The sequence below is a fragment of the Pecten maximus genome, chromosome 11, assembly GCF_902652985.1.
Source record: "Pecten maximus chromosome 11, xPecMax1.1, whole genome shotgun sequence".
NCBI classification, from domain to species: Eukaryota; Metazoa; Mollusca; class Bivalvia; order Pectinida; family Pectinidae; genus Pecten; species Pecten maximus.
Window position 1 is genome coordinate 23,951,045 of NC_047025.1, and position 23,496 is coordinate 23,974,540.

General features: G+C 36.6%; 5 protein-coding genes across 5 annotated transcripts in view; 4 read left to right on the plus strand and 1 right to left on the minus strand.

Annotated features, from left to right (window-relative positions):
- Nucleotides 1–4,928, plus strand: part of LOC117337667 (N-acetylgalactosamine-6-sulfatase-like) — a 33,907-nt gene extending 28,979 nt beyond the window's left edge. The window contains exons 12-14 of the mRNA XM_033898762.1: nucleotides 710–828; nucleotides 1,072–1,189; nucleotides 4,549–4,928. Coding sequence (XP_033754653.1) covers nucleotides 710–828; nucleotides 1,072–1,189; nucleotides 4,549–4,635 — 324 coding nt within the window. The 3' untranslated portion in view covers nucleotides 4,636–4,928. The remainder of the gene's footprint in view (nucleotides 1–709; nucleotides 829–1,071; nucleotides 1,190–4,548) is intronic.
- On the plus strand, nucleotides 4,662–7,413 carry LOC117338509 (mucin-6-like). The gene is made up of 4 exons (XM_033899865.1): nucleotides 4,662–4,706; nucleotides 4,777–4,829; nucleotides 4,927–6,268; nucleotides 6,352–7,413. The coding sequence occupies exons 1-4, from the start codon at nucleotides 4,662–4,664 to the stop codon at nucleotides 7,072–7,074; spliced, it is 2,163 nt and encodes a 720-aa protein (XP_033755756.1). The 3' UTR covers nucleotides 7,075–7,413.
- A 3,783-nt stretch (nucleotides 7,414–11,196) lies between these two features.
- Nucleotides 11,197–14,876, minus strand: LOC117337174 (peptide methionine sulfoxide reductase-like). Its single transcript, XM_033898022.1, has 5 exons — nucleotides 14,763–14,876; nucleotides 14,323–14,483; nucleotides 13,782–14,033; nucleotides 12,244–12,388; nucleotides 11,197–11,815 (listed from the first exon to the last, which is right to left on the minus strand). The coding sequence occupies exons 3-5, from the start codon at nucleotides 13,961–13,963 to the stop codon at nucleotides 11,738–11,740; spliced, it is 405 nt and encodes a 134-aa protein (XP_033753913.1). The 5' UTR covers nucleotides 13,964–14,033; nucleotides 14,323–14,483; nucleotides 14,763–14,876; the 3' UTR covers nucleotides 11,197–11,737.
- A 137-nt stretch (nucleotides 14,877–15,013) lies between these two features.
- Nucleotides 15,014–23,245, plus strand: LOC117337173 (glucose-fructose oxidoreductase domain-containing protein 1-like). Its single transcript, XM_033898021.1, has one exon. The coding sequence runs from the start codon at nucleotides 15,253–15,255 to the stop codon at nucleotides 16,438–16,440; it is 1,188 nt and encodes a 395-aa protein (XP_033753912.1). The 5' UTR covers nucleotides 15,014–15,252; the 3' UTR covers nucleotides 16,441–23,245.
- On the plus strand, nucleotides 20,446–21,288 carry LOC117338511 (41 kDa spicule matrix protein-like). The gene has a single exon (XM_033899866.1). The coding sequence runs from the start codon at nucleotides 20,446–20,448 to the stop codon at nucleotides 21,286–21,288; it is 843 nt and encodes a 280-aa protein (XP_033755757.1).
- Nucleotides 23,246–23,496: the final 251 nt, after the last annotated feature.

A 23,496-nucleotide genomic window follows, 5' to 3' on the forward strand; every position in this document is an offset into this window, starting at 1 on the left:
GTAAGTGTGTAGGAGGTTAACAGGGTAAGTGTGTAGGAGGTTAACATTGTAAGTGTGTAGGAGTTTAACATGGTAAGTGTGTAGGAGGTTAACAGGGTAAGTGTGTAGGAGGTTAACAGGGTAAGTGTGTAGGAGGTTAACAGGGTAAGTGTGTAGGAGTTTAACAGGGTAAGTGTGTAGGAGGTTAACAGGGTAAGTGTGTAGGAAGTTAACAGGGTAAGTGTGTAGGAGGTTAACAGGGTAAGTGTGTAGGAGGTTAACAGGGTAAGTGTGTAGGAGGTTAACAGGGTAAGTGTGTAGGAGGTTAACATGGTAAGTGTGTAGGAGGTTACCAGGGTAAGTGTGTAGGAGGTTAACATGGTAAGTGTGTAGGAGGTTAACAGGGTAAGTATGTAGGAGGTTAACAGGGTAAGTGTGTAGGAGGTTAACAGGGTAAGTATGTAGGAAGTTAACAGGGTAAGTGTGTAGGAGGTTAACAGGGTAAGTGTGTAGGAGTTTAACAGGTGTAGGAGGTTAACGTGGTTATGCATTAGGTTGCAGTGTGCTGGAAGAGGATTGTCAGATATATTTGACCGATAAATGACGGTACATTACTGAGCCACAATTTGTTTTTTATTTCATATCTATGTCATTTATATTTACAAATTGATTGCATATGTCAGATAACATGAGATCTACTTCTGCATTGCCATCTGATATGTTTTGACAGGGAGTTGATTTCTGTCCGGGGGAGGAGATAAAGAATGTAACAACACATGATCAGATTCAACATGATCCGCCATTACTATTCCATATCACCAGGGACCCAGGCGAGAAATACTTAATCAAGTAATTTAAGTTATATTTTAAATGGATTTGAAAGGGTATATTTACAAGCTGTATTTGTCTTACTGTTTGTTATTTTGTGATTTGTACTACAAAATCAGCATTAATATTTCATTGGTTATATATCTTTAAAACAAACAAAATGAAAAAAAGGAAACAACCATGGGTTATTATTGTTAAATGTGCAACAATATCACCAAACATAATGAAAAATTATGTTGAATTAATAAATAATTTGATTTTCAGACAGAACACAGAGGAGTATCGGAGTGTGATGCCAGATATACAGTCTGCTGTAGCTACACACATCAAACACCTGGTACCAGGCACGCCCCAACTAAATATGTGTAACAGAGCTGTCATGGTAAGGTCAAAGGTCATCACTGGTCTGTTGGTATTGTGTTGTCCACTTAATTTTGAGGTCGTAGGTAATTGTTGCTACTAAGGTGACACCTAAGTAAGATGATTGTGTCCAAGTAGCTATTGAGGTTGTTCGAGGTATTAGGTCCTCATAACCACTAGGGTGATACCTGGGTGAGCTGGTGTCCATATAGTGTGTGAGGTTGTTCGAGGTAGTAAGTCCTCATAACTAGGGTGATAGGTAAGTTGGTGTCCATGTAGTTTGTGGTTATTTGAGATGGTAAGTCCTCATAACTACTAGGGTGATATCTAGGTAAGCTGGTGTCCATGTAGTGTGTGGTTCTTTGAGATTGTAAGTCCTCATAACTACTAGGGTGATTGATATCTAGGTAAGCTGGTGTCCATGTAGTGTGTGGTTCTTTAAGATTGTAAGTCCTCATAACTACTAGGGTGATATCTAGGTAATTAGATGGTGTCCATGTAATGTGTGGTTCTTTAAGATGGCAAGTCCTCATAACTACTAGGGTGATATCTAGGTAAACTGGTGTCCATGTAGTTTGTGGTTCTTTAAGATTGTAAGTATTTGTAACTACTAGGGTGATATCTAGGTAATTAGATGGTGTCCATGTAGTGTGTGGTTCTTTGAGATTGTAAGTATTTGTAACTACTAGGGTGATATCTAGGTAATTAGATGGTGTCCATGTAGTGTGTGGTTCTTTAAGATGGCAAGTCCTCATAACTACTAGGGTGATATCTAGGTAAGCTGGTGTCCATGTAGTGTGTGGTTCTTTGAGATTGTAAGTATTTGTAACTACTAGGGTGATATCTAGGTAATTAGATGGTGTCCATGTAGTTTGTGGTTCTTTAAGATGGTAAGTCCTCATAACTACTAGGGTGATATCTAGGTAAACTGGTGTTCATGTAGTTTGTGGTTATTTGAGATGGTAAGTCCTCATAACTACTAGGGTGATATCTAGGTAAGCTGGTGTCCATATAGTGTGTGGTTCTTTAAGATGGTAAGTCCTCATAACTACTAGGGTGATATCTTGGTAAACTGGTGTCCATATAGTGTGTGGTTCTTTAAGATGGTAAGTCCTCATAACTACTAGGGTGATATCTTGGTAAACTGGTGTCCATATAGTGTGTGGTTCTTTGAGATGGTAAGTCCTTGTAACTACTAGGGTGATGTCTAGGTAAGCTGGTGTCCATGTAGTGTGTGGTTCTTTGAGATGGTAAGTCCTCATAACTACTAGGGTGATATCTTGGTAAACTGGTGTCCATATAGTGTGTGGTTCTTTAAGATGGTAAGTCCTCATAACTACTAGGGTGATGTCTAGGTAAGCTGGTGTCCATGTAGTGTGTGGTTCTTTAAGATGGTAAGTCCCCGTAACTACTAAGGTGATATCTGGGTAATTAGATGGTGTTGAAATAGTTTGTGTGGTTGTTTGAGGTTACATTAGAAAATGAGATAGTACATGTTTGTCTACTTTTTCAGTCTATCCCTCTTCATGTTTGACAGAGTTTACTGATACCATCACTTTTCTCATCAAACTGGTTTGGTAGACCCATTTTCTGGTACAGTATAACCTGTCCAAACTGGTTGTCACCGGGTGATGATGTTGATGTTGCAGGTTTAAAGTCTCAATTTAGGTTACAACCTCTACTCACGACTCTAGGTTAGAACATTAGTTCGGGGTGACTGTTAGGTGTTGTCAGTTGGTGTTCCCCTCCTCCTTTCTTGTCACCACAGGACTAGAATGTTATCATATTTGTAAACCCCTTCCCCCCCTCTCTGATATTTTATAATCTCCCCCAGATACATTTATGATGGCTATCATATTTGTATCCCCCTGATATTTTATAATCACCCCCCGGATACATTTATCATGGCTATCATATTTGTATTATTTGATGGGCCAAAATGTATCCGGATACCTTTTTGATGGGGGATACAAATATGACATGACACCGGTTTACACAAGTATATAGAGATTGGTAATAATCAGCATCTGAGAAATGGGTTTTGACATAGATTTAACTACTGTAGTATATAGATATAGATAAAACAAACAAAATGTACATCTCAGCTATTCAATTGCTTACTACAAAAAAAAAAATTCAACTTTTGTGCAAAAATGTCTGTAATTGTTTTTTGTGTCTTAAAAGCAGAATAATTCTTTTGTCACCGTTTTTAAGTCCGATACAGAACGTAAATATCAATATCATTATTCATTGCAAACAAGAAAAAGAATTTTCTAATGAACCTGTGAGAACACATCTCACCTATGTCCATGTCGGAACCCAAGTAAGTCAGCTCAGATTTTATCACTGCCTTGCTAGGCACACATAAATTCTGGGTTGTCCTCTGTATCAACGTCTGGGCATTCTTATGTCTGCATCAACCAGACACTCAAAAGGCATGCGTGTGGTTTATTTTCAAATAATCAATTTTGAAAAGTATTCACAATGTGTGACGTTAATCCTTTCGGAGAGGTGAACCACCACGAGATGCCAATTATAATTACAGGTAAATCACATCTGGGGGCACCTCAGTCAGCAACATGGCTGTTACCTTTGAAAAATTGATTGTTGCTTGGTGAGATAACATGAAGGCTGGTTTGACAAGTCGATTTTAGAAGTATACTTATACCATGGTTAGTTAAACAACGCCGGTTTTCAGAACAGACAGGTTTTAACTACTAAAGTATAAGAAGGAAAATGCTGGTGCCAAACAATAAAGCTGGAATAGAAAGGGATCCGGATTAGACAGGGGCTGGTTTTGACAAGTTATACTGTATTTGGATATTTTGTTCCAAAATAGTTAATTGCCTCTCTGAATGTATGTATTTTATGTGTTATTATTTGCCATCCAGTGAGTAATATTCACTCCTCTCAACTTACAGCTCGAGCACGAGCTTGACCAGTAAAATGACCCCTCATTAGCATAAAGTTTTCAATGGCCAGCCTTTAGGCGCCTTTTTGGAGTAGCGCCTTCCAATTTTTTCTCTCACTTCCATTTAGAATCCTGAGGTGTCCGGACAGATACCATTGTATCTCCTTTCTTGAAAAAATAGGTATTAGGTATTAGTGAATATTGATGGACTTTTAATATATTCGAGACATTTGATCTGGGATGAAAGGGCTTTTTGTATACTTTATTATCTTATTTCATTAAATGGCAAAACTTTAATTATGTCTTTGTTATATATATATATAAGGGGAGGTAATTACAGTACTATGTTATTCAGTGGTTGACTTTGGTAAGAAAATTGGAAAAACATTCAATATGTAGCTCAATGTAGACAAATTTCCTACAGTGATAATACACTGATACTACATCACATCATTATTTTATGTTTCTAGAACTGGTCACCACCTGGATGTGACAAAGTAAACAAGTGTTTAATCCCACCTGCCTCCAAACCTTACAAGTGTACCTGGACTCATTAGGGAATCAGAAAGATAACATATCAGTGATGCACAAGGCTGCTACAGACCATACAACGACACCATACAAGGCTGTTACAGACCATACAACAACACCACACAAGGCTGATACAGACCATACAACACCACACAAGGCTGTTACAGACCATACGACACCACACAAGGCTGATACAGACCATACAACACCACACAAGGCTGTTACAGACCATACAACAACACACAAGGCTGATACAGACCATACAACACCACACAAGGCTGATACAGACCATACAACACCACACAAGGCTGATACAGACCATACAACAACACCACACAAGGCTGTTACAGACAATACAACAACACCACACAAGGCTGCTACAGACCATACAACACCACACAAGGCTGTAACAGACAATACAACAACACACAAGGCTGTTACAGACAATACAACACTACAACACCACACAAGGCTGTTACAGACAATACAACACCACACAAGGCTGTTACAGACCATACAACAACACCACACAAGGCTGTTACAGACCATACAACACCACACAAGGCTGTTACGGACCATACAACAACACCACACAAGGCTGTTACAGACCATACAACAACACCACACAAGGCTGTTACAGACCATACAACAACACCACACAAGGCTGCTACAGACCATACAACAACACCACACAAGGCTGATACAGACCATACGACACCACACAAGGCTGATACAGACCATACAACAACACCACACAAGGCTGTTACAGACCATACAACGACACCATACAAGGCTGTTACAGACCATACAACAACACGACACAAGGCTGCTACAGACAATACAACGACACCATACAAGGCTGTTACAGACCATACAACAACACCACACAAGGCTGTTACAGACCATACAACAACACCACACAAGGCTGTTACAGACCATACAACGACACCACACAAGGCTGTTACAGACCATGCAACAACACACAAGGCTGTTACAGACCATACAACGACACCACACAAGGCTGTTACAGACCATACAACGACACCACACAAGGCTGTTACAGACCATACAACAACACACAAGGCTGTTACAGACCATACAACAACACCACACAAGGCTGTTACAGACCATACAACACCACACAAGGCTGTTACAGACCATACAACGACACCACACAAGGCTGTAACAGACCATACAACGACACCACACAAGGCTGTTACAGACCATACAACGACACACAAGGCTGTTACAGACTATACAACGACACCACACAAGGCTGATACAGACCATACAACACCACACAAGGCTGTTACAGACCATACAACGACACCATACAAGGCTGATACAGACCATACAACACCACACAAGGCTGTTACAGACAATACAACACCACACAAGGCTGTTACAGACCATACAACGACACCACACAAGGCTGTTACAGACCATACAACGACACCACACAAGGCTGTTACAGACCATACAACGCCACCATACAAGGCTGTTACAGACCATACAACACCACACAAGGCTGTTACAGACCATACAACGACACCACACAAGGCTGTTACAGACCATACAACGACACCATACAAGGCTGATACAGACCATACAACGACACCACACAAGGCTGTTACAGACAATACAACGACACCACACAAGGCTGTTACAGACCATACCACACAAGGCTGTTACAGACCATACAACAACACCACACAAGGCTGTTACAGACCATACCACACAAGGCTGTTACAGACCATACAACGACACCACACAAGGCTGATACAGACCATACAACGACACCACACAAGGCTGATACAGACCATACAACGACACCATACAAGGCTGATACAGACCATACAACACCACACAAGGCTGTTACAGACCATACAACAACACCACACAAGGCTGTTACAGACCATACAATGACACACAAGGCTGTTACAGACCATACAACGACACCACACAAGGCTGTTACAGACCATACAACGACACCATACAAGGCTGTTACAGACCATACAACAACACCACACAAGGCTGTTACAGACCATACAACGACACCATACAAGGCTGATACAGACCATACAAAGACACCACACAAGGCTGTTACAGACAATACAACACCACACAAGGCTGTTACAGACCATACAACAACACCACACAAGGCTGATACAGACAATACATTAACACACAAGGCTGTTACAGACAATACAACACCACACAAGGCTGTTACAGACAATACAATGACACCACACAAGGCTGTTACAGACAATACAACGACACCACACAAGGCTGTTACAGACAATACAACACCACACAAGGCTGTTACAGACAATACAATGACACACAAGGCTGTTACAGACCATACAACACCACACAAGGCTGTTACAGACCATACAACAACTGTTCAAGTGGAGCAGAATCTCATCAGGACATGCAGTGTCAAAGCAATTATAAACAAGTGGTGATCATAATGACTGTGAAGATTTGACACTCTGAAGGATTGTAGATGTTTCACACCAAAACTTTTTAACTCATTTTCATTTCATTTCACCCTAATTCATATGTTTTTACCAAAAAGAAATTTTCACCATAAAACATTTTCACTCCAAATGTTTTAACATCCTTGGATTATGCTAAATCGGAAACTTGCCTCCTGGCAGGTAATGTGACTTTGGAACATAAATCTAATATGTACGTCCATAGGAAAGAAATTAAAAAAAAGTTGTTAGCTCACCGGTTACGAGTAACCGTGAGCTAATGCTGTACCCCCGGCGTCGGTGTCCCACCCCACTTTAAAGTTTTTGGGATCAGTTTTTTGAAAGCTTGTAAGTCCAAAAGTATACACCTTACACCCTTCTAATTTGATTTATACAAAAGTATACACCTTACACCCTTCTAATTTGATTTATACAAAAGTATACACCTTACACCCTTCTAATTTGATTTATACAAAAGTATACACCTTACACCCTTCTAATTTGATTTATACAAAAGTATACACCTTACACCCTTCTAATTTGATTTATACAAAAGTATACACCTTACACCCTTCTAATTTGATTTATACAAAAAGTATACACCTTACACCCTTCTAATTTGATTTATACAAAAGTATACACCTTACACCCTTCTAATTTGATTTATACAAAAGTATACACCTTACACCCTTCTAATTTGATTTATACAAAAGTATACACCTTACACCCTTCTAATTTGATTTATACAAAAGTATACACCTTACACCCTTCTAATTTGATTTATACATTCATTAGAGCTCTAGGAGTGATGTAATGGCAAAATCATGCAGAAAAAGTTTGTTTTTTTTGGCATTTTACCATTTAGTGGACTTAATTTTTTTGGCACCAAAACCCACTTTAAAGATTTTGGGGGTAAGTTTTGGAAAGTTTGTAAGTCCACACCCATCTTATTTGGTTTATACATCCATTTGAGGTCTAGCAACGATATTATGTGACGTACAATTTCAAAATAACATGCTTATACATACATAAAAAATAAATGCATAGTGTGATTGCTGCCGCCGGTGAGCTTTCGCAATCATTGATTGCATTTGTTTTTAAATTGCTGACAAAGTCGGAATTATTTATGTGGATGATTAAAACAAGGACATATGGATTAACATTTGGTGTAATGTAATCAGATGAAGGTAATTATGACTTTTGGTATGGAATGGCAGAGGATCAAAGGGTAAAGTAGAGGTTTGGTTTATTTTGTTTAACATTCTATTAACAGTCAGGATAATTTAAGAACGTGCCAGGTTTTGGAGGTGGAGGAAAGCCGAGGTACCTGGAGAAAAACTACTGACCTACGGTCAGTACATGGCAACTGCCCCACGTGGGTTTCGAACTCGCAACTCGGAGGTGGAGGGCTAATGATAAAGTGTGAGGACACCTGAACCACTCCACCACCGCAGCCCCTAAAGTAGAGGTTAATCTTTTTTTTTTTTAAAGTTGACATTAAGTCATAAACTAAAGTAACTGTTTATATTTTAAAAAACAGGAGTAAAGGCTAATCTTTAATATAAACAGTAATTTTAATTAATGACTTAATGTCAACTTTTTGTCGCAGTAATAGCTCTCATGAGCTAATGTTGTCTGTATAGCTATGTGACTTTAAATTAAGATTATTGTCTTGCATTTTTCTACGAAACTGTTGATATTTTTATGAATGTGTTGGGAATAAATTATTATTCTAAGTAACTGAAGTTTTCCTTTGTGGTTTAAATCAACTAAATCTTATTGGACTTTACATTAGTTATAGTGATGGTAACTTCTATAACTAGCCTGGCCATGTTATACACCAATACCAAACCTGTTTACATTAGTTATAGTGATGGTAACTTCTATAACTAACCTGGCCATGTTATACACCAATACCAAACCTGTTTACATTAGTTATAGTGATGGTAACTTCTATAACTAGCCTGACCATGTTATACACCAATACCAAACCTGTTTACATTAGTTATAGTGATGGTAACTTCTATAACTAGTCTGGCCATGTTATACACCAATACTAAACCTGTTTACATTAGTTATAGTGATGGTAACTTCTATAACTAGCCTGGCCATGTTATACACCAATACCAAACCTGTTTACATTAGTTATAGTGATGGTAACTTCTATAACTAGCCTGGCCATGTTATACACCAATACCAAACCTGTTTACATTAGTTATAGTAACTTCTATAACTAGTCTGGCCATGTTATACACCAATACCAAACCTGTTTACATTAGTTATAGTAACTTCTATAACTAGCCTGGCCATGTTATACACTAATACCAAACATTTTAAAATTAGTTATAGTGATGGTAACTTCTATAACTAGTCTGGCCATGTTATACACCAATACCAAACCTGTTTACATTAGTTATAGTGATGGTAACTTTTATAACTAGTCTGGCCATGTTATACACCAATACCAAACCTGTTTACATTAGTTATAGTGATGGTAACTTCTATAACTAACCTGGCCATGTTATACACCAATACCAAACCTGTTTACATTAGTTATAGTGATGGTAACTTCTATAACTAGCCTGGCCATGTTATACACCAATACCAAACCTGTTTACATTAGTTATAGTGATGGTAACTTCTATAACTAGCCTGGCCATGTTATACACCAATACCAAACCTGTTTACATTAGTTATAGTGATGGTAACTTCTATAACTAGCCTGGCCATGTTATACACCAATACCAAACCTGTTTACATTAGTTATAGTGATGGTAACTTCTATAACTAGCCTGGCCATGTTATACACCAATACTAAACCTGTTTACATTAGTTATAATGATGGTAACTTCTATAACTAGCCTGGCCATGTTATACACCAATACCAAACCTGTTTACATTAGTTATAGTGATGGTAACTTCTATAACTAGCCTGGCCATGTTATACACCAATACCAAACCTGTTTACATTAGTTATAGTGATGGTAACTTCTATAACTAGCCTGGCCATGTTATACACCAATACCAAACCTGTTTATATTAGTTATAGTGATGGTAACTTCTATAACTAGCCTGGCCATGTTATACACCAATACTAAACCTGTTTACATTAGTTATAGTGATGGTAACTTCTATAACTAGCCTGGCCATGTTATACACCAATACTAAACCTGTTTACATTAGTTATAGTGATGGTAACTTCTATAACTAGCCTGGCCATGTTATACACCAATACCAAACCTGTTTACATTAGTTATAGTGATGGTAACTTCTGTAACTATTCTGGCCATGTTATACACCAATACCAAACCTGTTTACATTAGTTATAGTGATGGTAACTTCTATAACTAGCCTGGCCATGTTATACACCAATACCAAACCTGTTTACATTAGTTATAGTGATGGTAACTTCTATAACTAGCCTGGCCATGTTATACACCAATACCAAATGACATCTCCAAAACCAAAAGGCCTAGAATTTGGCCGATTGGTTCCAGGGATGGAGCTCCACAATGTGCATGTATATGAAAAATTATTTTTACCCATATTCAAGGTCACGTGAGTCGCTTAGACATCTTCTCACAAACCAAAAGGCCTTTAATCATATTTGGCTGGATGGTTCCTGGGATGGAACCCCAAAAAGTTTGCGAAAAGAAATGACCTTTAACTTTTAAATGATGTTTTCTTTGAAACTGAAAGTCTAGAATCTTTATTTCTATTTACTAAAAGCAACGAATCCTCGGAGTGAATACTAGGTGCAATGCAGTCCCATTGGGCCTCTTGTTGAGAAGAAGTTGTTTGAATAATTTAATATGTTTGATCCCAGAAACCTGAAAAGTAGATCAAGGTTATTCATTTGATTAAACTTGGTAGCCATTCATCCCAGCACTCTACTGGCTCAACAGTGAGAGACAATGTGCATGCTTTGTCATTAAAAGTTGTGTAATGTTCATGCCATATAACCTAATCAAGTTTGTTCCATTATGCCAAATACAGTAGAGTTATTTCCCCTGATTCACTATGTGTTAGGGGCACAGATCAACAAAAAAATTTTTAGTTTTGGTTTGGATTTGAAAACACATTTTAACAAAAGGAAAACATAATGCATAGTGAGGGAAACAATAAAATTTATTAAAATGTCCAACAAATATCTCAGACAGCACCATCATCACTGTCCTATCAGCCATATTTTCAAACAAAATATCATGTTGTACATCCAGTTAAAGTCTAATGATTTCAACTTTGACCTTCATTTAATGATACATGAATTATACAATATGGCCGATAAGAAAGTTATTTCAGTGTTTTTTTAAAATCAGATTCTGTAGCTGTAGTAGTCGGTATTAATGCCCCGTAAACATAACATGCATTTGAATAAAGATATTTATGACTAGTAGTGGTCGAGCAACTGAAATACTGTAATAATTTATCTATTAAGGATCAAAGATCCAAAAAATAGCAGGAAAAATGAGACGAGGTTCTGACACATGAAACAATACATCATGGTCAAGTCTAGAAGAATTATATTCATCAGGGTGGGGTTTTAATCAACATCTTCATCTGCGAGAATTTCTAAAACATGATAAGTTAGCTTTATACTGTAAAATCAGAATTCTTGTTTAAGTGAGCTTCACTGGTAAGGACATATATCTTAATTCTTCTGTCTCTTCTGGATCTGCGTCCTCATGAATGAAAGTTGACCTTCCGATAAACCAAAAGTGTTGCATTCCTGGAATTTAGTGAAAGAATTATCAAATGCTTCCTGTCAGAGATCTGAAATCGAACTGAAGTCTCCATAATAAAAATTTAGCATGTGTCCTACTTTACTAAAATATTCCAATATGTTGCTTTGTTCTTAATATAGATAATTGTATTCTGTATACCATCTCGGATACTATGTGCTTATGGTCAATACTGATCAATATACCTGGGTAATTATAGTGTAGAAATTCTGAAAAATTCTGCTCAGTTTAACTTTTGTCCATTTGCCCAATTCTTATAACATTATCATATTAGTGCTAAGAATTGATCTTTGATATGTTAAGCATTGGGCTAATATATTATTCACTCTATCAATTTTTCCTGTTCTGACTTTAAGAGAAAGATTTCTTGTTAACTAAACACATATTCATATAAAGGTTAATCTAAAATCCTTACCTGATCAAACTGCTTTATTGAGCCATAACCACCAAGATAGCCATTGAGTCTGGCAGTAACATGAGAAGTCAAAATGTCTTCATCAGAAAAATTCAGTTTTTCTAAAACTTCATTGTGCTGTCTCAGCATGTACTTCTGGTGATAGCTACAAACAGAAATAAACAACTTATTGCTAGAAAAGAAAAGTTTTACATCCTAACAGCATAAAACCTTGTCTATATCTTAAACAAACATGAATTTACAACACAAGGACCCCCCCCCCCCCTTTTCGGAGGAGGAAAATCTTAAAAATGTCTTGGCAGCCCCCAGACCCCTCGCCAAAAAATAATTTCGGCGAGCAATTGGGAAATGGCTTCATATGAGTTTGAAAGCCTTTGCCCAATCCTTTTGTATATATTGATGCAAATAAAACATGTTTTAATCAAATCGAAAAATAATATGGCCGAAAGTTGAAGCTTAATATATATAAACGGTCACGAACGCGCAACACACTGCAATCTCCGATTTCTGATCTGTTAGCGAAAAAAATGTTTTAAAAGCCTTTTATTTTTGTTTTAGTCCATGTTGACTTTATAAATATGGTGTATTAACGAAAAGTCAATAACTTTCTCTACACGAGCAAGTTACAAACTTTCGATATTATTCTCGCACATAAAAGTCACGTCAGATATAACTTTGAATGCATCGATGAATTTGTGCAACTTACTCTCCAGAAAGCGATCCTGAATGATTGCAAATTTGCTATATTCATTTTCAGCCAGGGGGCTTTACCCCCCTGGAACCCCCTACCAGGGCACTGCCCTGGACCCGCTGGGGGCCTTGGCGGCCCCCACACCCCTCGCCAAAAAAAATCGGCTCGCGCCTATGGTGCTCGCATTATCACTAAATTACTGGACACCCCCCCCCCCCCCCCCCCCCCCCTCGAAAATCCTGGATCCGCGCCTGTACAACACATTTACCTATAATATCTATAAACCTATAACATATGTAAACCTACAACATTTGTAAACCTACATCACATGCACACCTACAACATTTGTAAACCTATAACACATGTACACCTACACCATTTGTAAATCTACCACATTTGTAAATTTATAACACATGTACACCTATAACACATGTACACCTACAACATTTGTAAACATAATCACATTTGTAAACCTAACAACATTTGTAAACCTATAACACATGTACACCTACAACATTTGTAAACATAATCACATTTGTAAACCTACAACATTTGTAAACCTTTAACACATGTACACCTACAACATTTGTAAACCTACATCACATGTACACCTATAACACATGTACACCTAGAGCACACTTACACCTAACCTTCAACATGTGTACTACACTTACACCTACAAGACATGTAAATCTACAGCACATATACACATACAACATGTGTACACCTACAACACATGCACACCTACAATACACATGTACACATACAACACATGTACAGCTCCAACATCTACACTACTACATGTGTATTATAGTGTGATGTATCCGTATTTGTTGTTGTCACCTACTTCTCAGCATTGTAGAATATGCCAGCAGGAAGAATTTTAGTAACAATTGGTCTTGAAACTTCTTTTTGGAGTTTGTCCCTCGATTCTTCTGCCATCATCTTCTGTTTTGTCCCATGATAAAAGATAGCAGACATATATTGGTTTCTACTTTGAGTATAAGGGCTGTGATTTTTCCAGAACATCTCAAGTAGCTCACCATAGCTGATCTTCTCTGGGTCAAAGTCCAAGGCCACAGTTTCAGTGTGATCACCTCTGAAACAGGCAATTGTTTCCCTTTGACCATTTTTCTTATAATGACGCCTGATAAAGGACCTTCACATTGTATGAATTTAAAAACCCTAATCATATAATTTCAGCAAATAGTCCCCTCTAATAAGCTCTCAGATAAACACAGAATAATATTAGATAAGTCAATCTCTTCAAACATTATGATACAAACTCTAATGCTATAGTTAAGTTCCTGTCAATTTGAAGATTTTTACTGAGATTACTTGTATTTCAATTTACTTAAAAGCAAAGAAAGGAATTCAAACAATGTTACATATTTCGATATGTTGCATCCTTTGTTGAACCACCAGTGAATCCAACTCGGGTTTTAACCACACCAGGAACACATCCGAACTGGGCCTCTGGGAACCAGAATCAGCTCATGGCGAACGTGGCCTTCTCCAGTCTACCGCCAATTATTGTCTCGGACATTATCTACATATGAAAATAAATATTTTGCTTGGATTTTGTCATCATCTCACCAATAACAGGGATACCTTTTTTTAATGTTACAGGGGATACAACAGAGGGAGATATAACAGTTATGAGGACAAGCTAGACAGATCACTCTTTATATAACGTTTGAGAAAGTTTTAGTAAATGAAACATTGTGAAAAATACTTAATTAAGATTTATCACGGTTTATAAGTCATGGCAAATGGAGCGTAATGCCCCTATGATGCACAAATCGTTATATAAGAAAACATTTCATACCTTCGATGTCGACAACTTCAGAGATGTTTACCCTATTTTATGCAACCGCGAACCAGGAAATGAAAACAACAATGTTACATCACATGATGTACATGTGATTGTCGTAAATATTAGGAACTAAAATAAGCACATCCAGTTATATATGAATTTATCTCAACTAACCGTTGTCCGATATATTTAGTTATTCTAATCTGATGGTGTTCTTTTTAAATCATTTATCTATTAATTATTCAATGTTTACGACAACTGTAATTTCGGTAGCATCTCCGAAACGTTTGTGCTTCACGAAACTGTTTAACCGAAGCGTTTTAACGACGTTGAATGCCTGTCAAGAAGCTAGAGGAACCCAAGAAAGAAAATTCTTGCTAGGAGAAGGATAAGACTAAATCCTATGCATACGTATCTAAGTCTCATAATTTCTCCAATACACTTCAGGTGAGCAGTTGATATTTCGAACTGATGGTTGAACTGTCTTAGTAAATGAAGCAGAATGCGGAAAATGCTTCCTGGTATTGGTGTGATCGGTACCACAACATCAATACGGTCTTACGTTCCACTGCTGAAATCATGCGGATTTCACGTTGCCGCATTGTGGGGGCGAACGAAAGAGGAGGCAGACGAGCTTGCAAAAGAATTAAACATACCATTCAGTACAAACAGAGTGGATGAAGTCTTGCTCAACAGGGACGTGGATGTTTTAGTAATTAGCTGCCCTCCTCATCTCCAATCTCCTATAGCTGTAAAAGCCCTGGGAATAGGCAAGCACGTGCTGTGTGGGGCACCCGCAGGACCATCTCAGGTAGACGCTTTAAGGATGGTCAACGCCTCCAGATATTATCCACGATTAATGTCATTTATTGTTTTCGGATTGCGCTTCTTGCCAACAATTTGCAAGATGAAACAACTAATGGAAGATAGTTTTATTGGAGACATGACTATTTGTGAAGTCAACATTCATTTTGAAGCAAGCCCAAAAGAGAAGTTTGATTGGATGTGCGATGAAATGATGGGAGGTGGAGTTCTTAATACAATAGGAAGTAATATAATAGATGTCATTTCTTATCTGACTGGACAAAAAGCTACACAAGTCCATGGAATGTTGAAAACATACACAAAACAAACTGAAAAAATCAAAGGTATCAGAGAAATAACAAGTGATGATTTCTGTTCCTTTCAAATGGAACTTGACAAAGGATCCTGTGCTACTGTTACTATCAACAGTCATATACCTGGCATGTTCCTCCAGGAAATACTCATGGTTGGGACCAAAGGCCGTCTGATTGCCAAAGGTGCAGACTTGTATGGTCAGAAGCACTCTGAAAAGAAAGAGAGACTTATACACTTTGATCCAATCAACTTCAAAGAGGAGGAAAGACATGGAGTTTCAGATAAAACTAGAGCCGAGATTGCAACACCATATTTAAAGGGCATCATAAGAATGATTGAAGCAGTGAAAGATGCATTTGAAAAGGAAGAAGAACGACAAAGATACTGTCAAGATCCAGTGTTGCAAGCAGCAAATTTTGAAGACTCGCTGTATGTTCAGACTGTTGTAGATGCCATTAGGAAATCAAATAAAACCAAAGAATGGATGAAGGTAACTGTGATGAAAGAAGAGCCTGATCCTAATCCGTTTCTGTCCTCATCTATTCGCAGCAGCACATACTCACTGCACTAGGCTTTTTACACAGAAACTGTTAATATCCTTAATGTGTTTCAAGGAAACAGTTATCAATCAATTTTAAGTTAACATAATTACTGAAAGAACAAAATGTTGATTAGTTAATATCACACTAATCACAGAGATTATATATACATGTAATGAGCAAGGGTCCAGTTAATTATTAGCCATGAAACAACACTGAAATGACCCATAATTATAACATCTGAGAAAATTTAATATGTTAAAATTATCTTCACAAGATCTGACCCAATTTTTCAATGAATAACAGATAAAAAAGTGAATGCTTAAAAATCCATGTTATTATTAATTACCATGTACATGAGCTCCTTTCTGAATAATTTATCAATTGCAAAATCTTACATAAAATCAAAGAGATTACTTAAGTGTTCACAGATTTTTTTGTTGTGATATTTTAATATGTCTATATTGATAAGCCTAGACTTTTCTCTGGATTAAAAAGAAAACATCCTTGATATATTTCTCACTGGTTAAGTTTCACTGTTGTATTTAAGATGTTACTGTTGAAAAGGAAATGTGCAGTACATGGACCTGTTCCACTTTCATACCAACTAAAATAGAATTTGATGTTAACCCACATTATTATGAAGTTTTACAGTGATTGTTAAATTAAATCATACTTGTTGGTCCAGATGGAGAATAATTTCAACAAAGTGTTCAAATAGTTTTTATTTTAGCAATTTAACCTTTTTCTTTCTCTTCCAAATTCAGTCATTAACAAGAGAAATTGATAAGAAAATCCGTAAGAGGTATATTGGTAATGATTTATAGGATTAGATTATACCTTAAATATGTATTTTGTCATTTTATACATAACTTCTTACATGAAAATTTTCTGAAAATAATTATATATATAATGCAGCAAATTTGAAATATATACTGATAAAAATGCATGCATTGGAGATAAAAATAGCATTGCTGTCCATCATCCAGCAAAACATTATATATCTGTATTTGTGAATAGAAGTTTTAAGACGTTGTGAAATGATATTGAACATTAAGTTGCTTACAGAATTGATGATTGGTTTGATAAAAGTCAGTCAAAGTGTATGGGGAATATTTATAATGGATAATGTATGTGTGTGGTAGATAGTCTGTGTGTATGGTGGATTGTCTGTGTGTATGGTTGAGGGTCTGTGTGTATGGTGGAGAGACTGTTTGTATGGTGGAGGGTCTGTGTGTATGGTGGATTGTCTGTGTATGGTGGAGAGTGTGTGTGTATGGTGGATAGTCTGTGTGTATGGTGGATAGTCTGTGTGTATGGTGGAGAGTGTGTGTGTATGGTGGAGAGTGTGTGTATGGTGGATAGTCTGTGTATATGGTGGATTGTCTGTGTGTATGGTTGAGGGTATGTGTGTGTGGTGGAGAGTCTGTGTGTATGGTGGATAGTCTGTGTATATGGTGGATTGTCTGTGTATGGTGGAGAGTGTGTGTATGGTGGATAGTCTGTGTATATGGTGGATTGTGTGTATGGTTGAGGGTCTATGTGTATGGTGGAGAGTCTGTGTGTATGGTGGATTGTCTGTGTATGGTGGATAGTCTCTGTATATGGTGGATAGTCTGTGTATATGGTGGATAGTCTGTGTGTATGATGGAGAGTGTGTGTGTATGGTGGATAGTCTGTGTGTATGGTGGATTGTCTGTGTATGGTGGAGAGTGTGTGTGTATGGTGGATAGTCTGTATGGTGGAGAGTGTGTGTATGGTGGATAGTCTGTGTATGGTGGAGAGTGTGTGTGTATGGTGGATAGTCTGTATGGTGGAGAGTGTGTGTATGGTGGATAGTCTGTGTGTATGGTGGAGAGTGTGTGTATGGTGGATAGTCTGTGTGTATGGTGGAGAGTGTGTGTGTATGGTGGAGAGTGTGTGTGTATGGTGGATAGTCTGTGTGTATGATCGATGGAGAGCTTGATTCTGTGTGTTTGGTGGATAGTCTCTGTGTATGGTCATGGAGAGCGTGAGTCTGCATGTTTGGTGGATAGTCCGTGTGTATGGTGGAGAGCTCGATTCTGTGTATTTGGTGGATAGTCTCTGTGTATGGTAATTTTTTTGTTTGATTCTGTATTTATACATTACCTAATGACTGGTTACAAATGGACAAATTGTTATTGATCATGACTTTTCAATATTGTATATGAATTCATGACAAGTTAATGTTATTTTTAGAGCTGGTAAGACAGTTGATTACAATCTATGTTTGTTTTGTATTGTGACTGTAACAGTTCTACTTTGTCTATGACATCATTTCTAGAATGCTTTTCTCTGTAGTTTGTAATCATATGCTTAATATAAAATATGTTGATGCTTCATGACATAGTTTGTACCATAGTGAATCAGACAGAAATATTATACACTTTGTATATGTAAACATCTACATGACAAGGTTACTAAATATCCACATTAGAATATTTTAAATACCTACATTTACCAAGATTACTAAATATCCTCATTACCAAGGTTATTAAATATCCTCATTACCAAGGTTACTAAATATCTAGTATCAAGATTAATAAATATTTACATTTCCATGGTTACTAAATATCCACATTACCATGGTTACTAAATATCCACATTACCAAGGTTACTTAACATTCAGTTTGATCAGAAAAACATGTTACTGATACTATAATTTATGTATCAGTTCAATTATCTTTTTTTTTCACATTTACTTTTGATTTTATTTGCGTCCATCTTTTTAGAATGCCTGATATTAATTTATTTTTGCATCATTATATTTCCGTTTGTAAGATTAATTACACCAAAAGCAGAATGAGATTCTTTATTTTCCATGTTTGCAAATATTAGAAAATGAATGTCCCTTTTTTCAGTGTTTGAAGTATTTCTCTACAAATGGATCTGAATTGACTATTCAGGAGTATGTTGATATTTTTCTGTAACTATTATAGTGTACTAGATACGTATATGTTGTTATGTATATACCTGTATGTGTAGGACCCAGCTTATTAATTCTAGTTATATTAACTATCAAACTTAAACTACACTTGCACACATGTACAATGAAAATATATGTTTATTTATAGAATTGACATTTTGTTATATTGGTCATTCAAGGGACATAATTCCGTCATGACTGTACTCTTATTTTAAGATGTTACTCTTTTTCTTTCAAATCCTGATCAAGTTATTTAAATTTTTTAACTAATTACCTTGATTCCTAAATTCTGCACAAGGTGTGAAGATATAGGTTCCGTACTGATCGTTGTATTCTTATGAACAATGTAGGTTCTGTATGGTCGCTGTATACTTATAAAAAAATATAGGTTCTGCACTAATTGTTGTATACTTATCAGCTCTTGTCTACATTCCTTATACGCAACTGTTGTTTCTTCTTTGAGTGTTTGCAACTTGTTATTTTGTTGGTGTCTGTTTAAAATATTGCCTTGTGGTAGCTGTATGTATATATACAATATATAACTTGTATTCCTGGCAAATGTACTTACATAATTATTAGCATGGGTTCTAAGTCACTGTATTGTTTCCTAAGGATTGGCTGCTGTATATAGAGATTGTATCACACAATTGTAGTTATCAACTTTACTACATGTGTATAAACTTCTTATGTGCTTGTCAAATTTGACGAGAGTATTATGGAATGGCATCATCCAACCGTTTGTCTGTCATAAACTTTTGTTTGGCAGGATATCTCCTACATTTTTTGGCTGATCTCTTTGAAACTTGGTATATAGATGGGGTTTTTTCCAGAGAGGCCTGATAATTTTACAGTTTTTACAGAAATTGTTGCCCTTTGTTTCAGTATTTGATATGTTGTCCTGATCTTTTACATTTTTCTGCTGATTTCTTTGAAACTTGGTAGGATTTATAATTATACCATGAAGTGGTGTTAAATGAGTTGGAGACTAAATCCTGATTACTTGTATTCCTGAAACTGTTAGAAGAATAAGCATTGACTTTGTAGTGACAGATGAGGGTTATAGGATGACATATTCCAAAGTACTCGCGTTATGACACATACAGTTATAGAGACTTTACATTATCATTCTTGTTGGCATGGGTCGAAGCATGCAGGGGAGAAGTTTGGAAAGACACCAAGGAAGGGTGGAAAGACATCAAGGAAGGGTGGAAACACATCAAGGAAGGGTGGAAACACACCAAGGAAGGGTGGAGAGACACCAAGGAAGGGTGGAAAGACACCAAGGAAGGGTGGAAAGACACCAGGGAAGGGTGGAAAGACATCAAGGAAGGGTGGAAAGACACCAAGGAAGGGTGGAAAGACACCAGGGAAGGGTGGAAAGACATCAAGGAAGGGTGGAAAGACACCAAGGAAGGGTGGAAACACATCAAGGAAGGGTGGAAAGACACCATGGAAGGGTGGAAAGACACCAAGGAAGGGTGGAAAGACACCAGGGAAGGGTGGAAAGACATCAAGGAAGGGTGGAAACACATCAAGGAAGGGTGGAAAGACACCAAGGAAGGGTGGAAAGACACCAGGGAAGGGTGGAAACACATCAAGGAAGGGTGGAAAGACACCATGGAAGGGTGGAAAGACACCATGGAAGGGTGGAAAGACATCAAGGAAGGGTGGAAAGACACCAAGGAAGGGTGGAAAGACACCAAGGAAGGGTGGAAAGACACCAAGGAAGGGTGGAAACACATCAAGGAAGGGTGGAAAGACACCAAGGAAGGGTGGAAAGACACCATGGAAGGGTGGAAAGACACCAAGGAAGGGTGGAAAGACAACCGAGTACCTGGGAAAGCCTACTTGGTTGGACAGGACTCTACCCCACCCCCTGTTAACTTTTTGTGTCCTATCTGATTCAGGTCTCAAACCTCAGTTGGCATGGTGAAAGGTGTGTACAATACCAACTGTACATGTATACAGCAGTCAATCATTTGGAAAAGTAAATTTTGAGCAGTATATGTGCTTACTTATATGGAACCTAAGCTCAAAGAAATTAATAACCAAACTTATTACTTGATGTGTAGTTATAGTTTTTGTTGTAATGACTGGTTGAAGTTACCTGTATTGTAATAGTAGTGAAAATGTGCTATTTTAATTTATGTTAGAGTACAGCTTTGAGGTTTTGGATATAGATTAAAGGATAAATGTATTTAAGCTATACAAGTGTAGTTTGATAAAAGAGAACTTTTGAAGGTTAGTTTGAAATATATACATGTACCTGGAATATCCATGAAAAATTTGTCAGTGAATTAATTCCTATAAACATAGATTCAGAATGATAATTGTCATACAGTGGCATGTTTATAATAACATATGAAGGAAGAATCAAATTCCATTATCACAGTTGACCATTTTGTCAAAATACTACCATCTTCATTTTACAGATGTTGAAAGTGCAATAATATAATTGTGTTCAGAAGTGACATTAGAATAATGGACAATTTGTATCATCGTTAAATGCATTGTATTACAGTATACAGATTTCCTTTCCTGGATTTACTTTAAATTTTGCATAAAACATGTATGCTAATGTGAAATAATTCCATTATGGGACAAAGTGCATGTGTATGCTTCCAATTTTATAACTGAACTTTTTTATCTGCTTCTAATGTTGTTTTTATGTGGTTTTGGGAATTTTCTATACTTATATGGATAAGGGAGTATAACATTGAATTTTCATAGATGTAATAATTTAAAACTACAATGTATATAATCCACTTACCAAATAAGAATAACATTGATTCTCATATATTAATTTTAATAGCTTCGTTGTCTTCTACATCAAGATCATGTTGACATTTTTGGCAAATATGAATTATTCAAAAAATAGAATTTTGAATTTTATGACTTCTTTGCTGTTTACTTGTAAAACATTTATAATTACCCAGGTATTTAAAATTGTAATGGCATTGTCTAAAGATTATAACAATAGGACAAATAGGTTTCCTGGTAAACTTGTCTTTTGTAAGTGTTTTTTGAAACATATAGAAATAACCTCCTTTCTGCCTAAATTCATATTTTCCTTGTTTTCGAAAAAATTCTGCAATATTTTCCCAGTCAAAAAGTCAAAAAGTCACAAATAGCTGTAAAGTGGTGATCAAAACAACACTGTCGGCCAGCACTATATCACATTTCATCTACCGGTATTGGTGCCATATTGTAACTGAAGATCAGGATGATTATAAAAAAAGATTTTTTTTTTATTTATTTGGGGTTAGAGGGAGTAAGACAACATAAAATGTTAATGATACATGTAATATGTACTAGTACATGTATTTAAAAGTAAAGCCATAGGATATACAATGTTTTCTCACAAAAATATAGTCTGTTTTGATTGAAATAACTGTAAAATTGGTAATGAAAAAATGTATGAAACTTTCTTTTACCTTGAATATTGATAGTTGATTTTTGTATGTTGAAAATCGGTATGTAGTTATTATCAGTAGCTTAATAATGAGTTGATAGAGAACAGTCATCAATATCTCCTTAATTATGTTTTCTGACCAAAAAAAAACATGTATTTTTCATGTCAATATTCAAATCCCTTGACTCCGAGTAATTATTCTTACCCACTTTGTCTATGTAATAAGTCAATATATTATTCAATACACCCCAAACAAAATGTGATGATGAAACCAACAAGATTGCTTGGACCAAGGTCAAAGGTCGACCAATGCCAAAGTTCATACAGGACCAAGACAAACCCTTCTCTACAACTATTCCATGTTTTGCCATTAGTAATTGTGCCATTAGTTACTGAACCACGTTGTTGTCAGTATTATTTCTATTGTTGAACTTACCTATATAGAAACTGATGTTGAATATTAAAAATACTAAAACAATTCTATGTCTTCTTCATTTCCTGTATCATAAGGGTGGATATGCTTATTTGACCAATAAGTATCCGAGATAGAGAGCTACATATTGAGTTCAATCAATGTCAATTAATTGAGTTGAATTGGTCAAAAGTGTTTAAACCCTTTAAATGAAATAAAATGTTTTATATATACCTAGGGCCATATTTGATATTTTATTATCATATAGCAGATATAAGGTGCTATCTTATTTAAGGTCATAGGGATCAAATCATTTG

Coding starts and splice junctions, on each gene's coding strand:
- LOC117337174 (XM_033898022.1), bottom strand. CDS start 13,963: ATGTTCTGGAAAAATCACAGCCCTTATACTCAAAGTAGAAACCAATAT. Junction 12,389..13,781: donor ATATTCTACAATGCTGAGAA/GTAGGTGACAAC, acceptor TTCTGTTTGTAG/CTATCACCAGAAGTACATGC. Junction 11,816..12,243: donor CAATAAAGCAGTTTGATCAG/GTAAGGATTTTA, acceptor ACTAAATTCCAG/GAATGCAACACTTTTGGTTT.
- LOC117338509 (XM_033899865.1), top strand. CDS start 4,662: ATGCACAAGGCTGCTACAGACCATACAACGACACCATACAAGGCT. Junction 4,707..4,776: donor CAACGACACCATACAAGGCT/GTTACAGACCAT, acceptor AGGCTGTTACAG/ACCATACGACACCACACAAG. Junction 6,269..6,351: donor ATACAACGACACCACACAAG/GCTGTTACAGAC, acceptor ATACCACACAAG/GCTGTTACAGACCATACAAC.
- LOC117337173 (XM_033898021.1), top strand. CDS start 15,253: ATGCGGAAAATGCTTCCTGGTATTGGTGTGATCGGTACCACAACATCA.
- LOC117338511 (XM_033899866.1), top strand. CDS start 20,446: ATGACACATACAGTTATAGAGACTTTACATTATCATTCTTGTTGGCAT.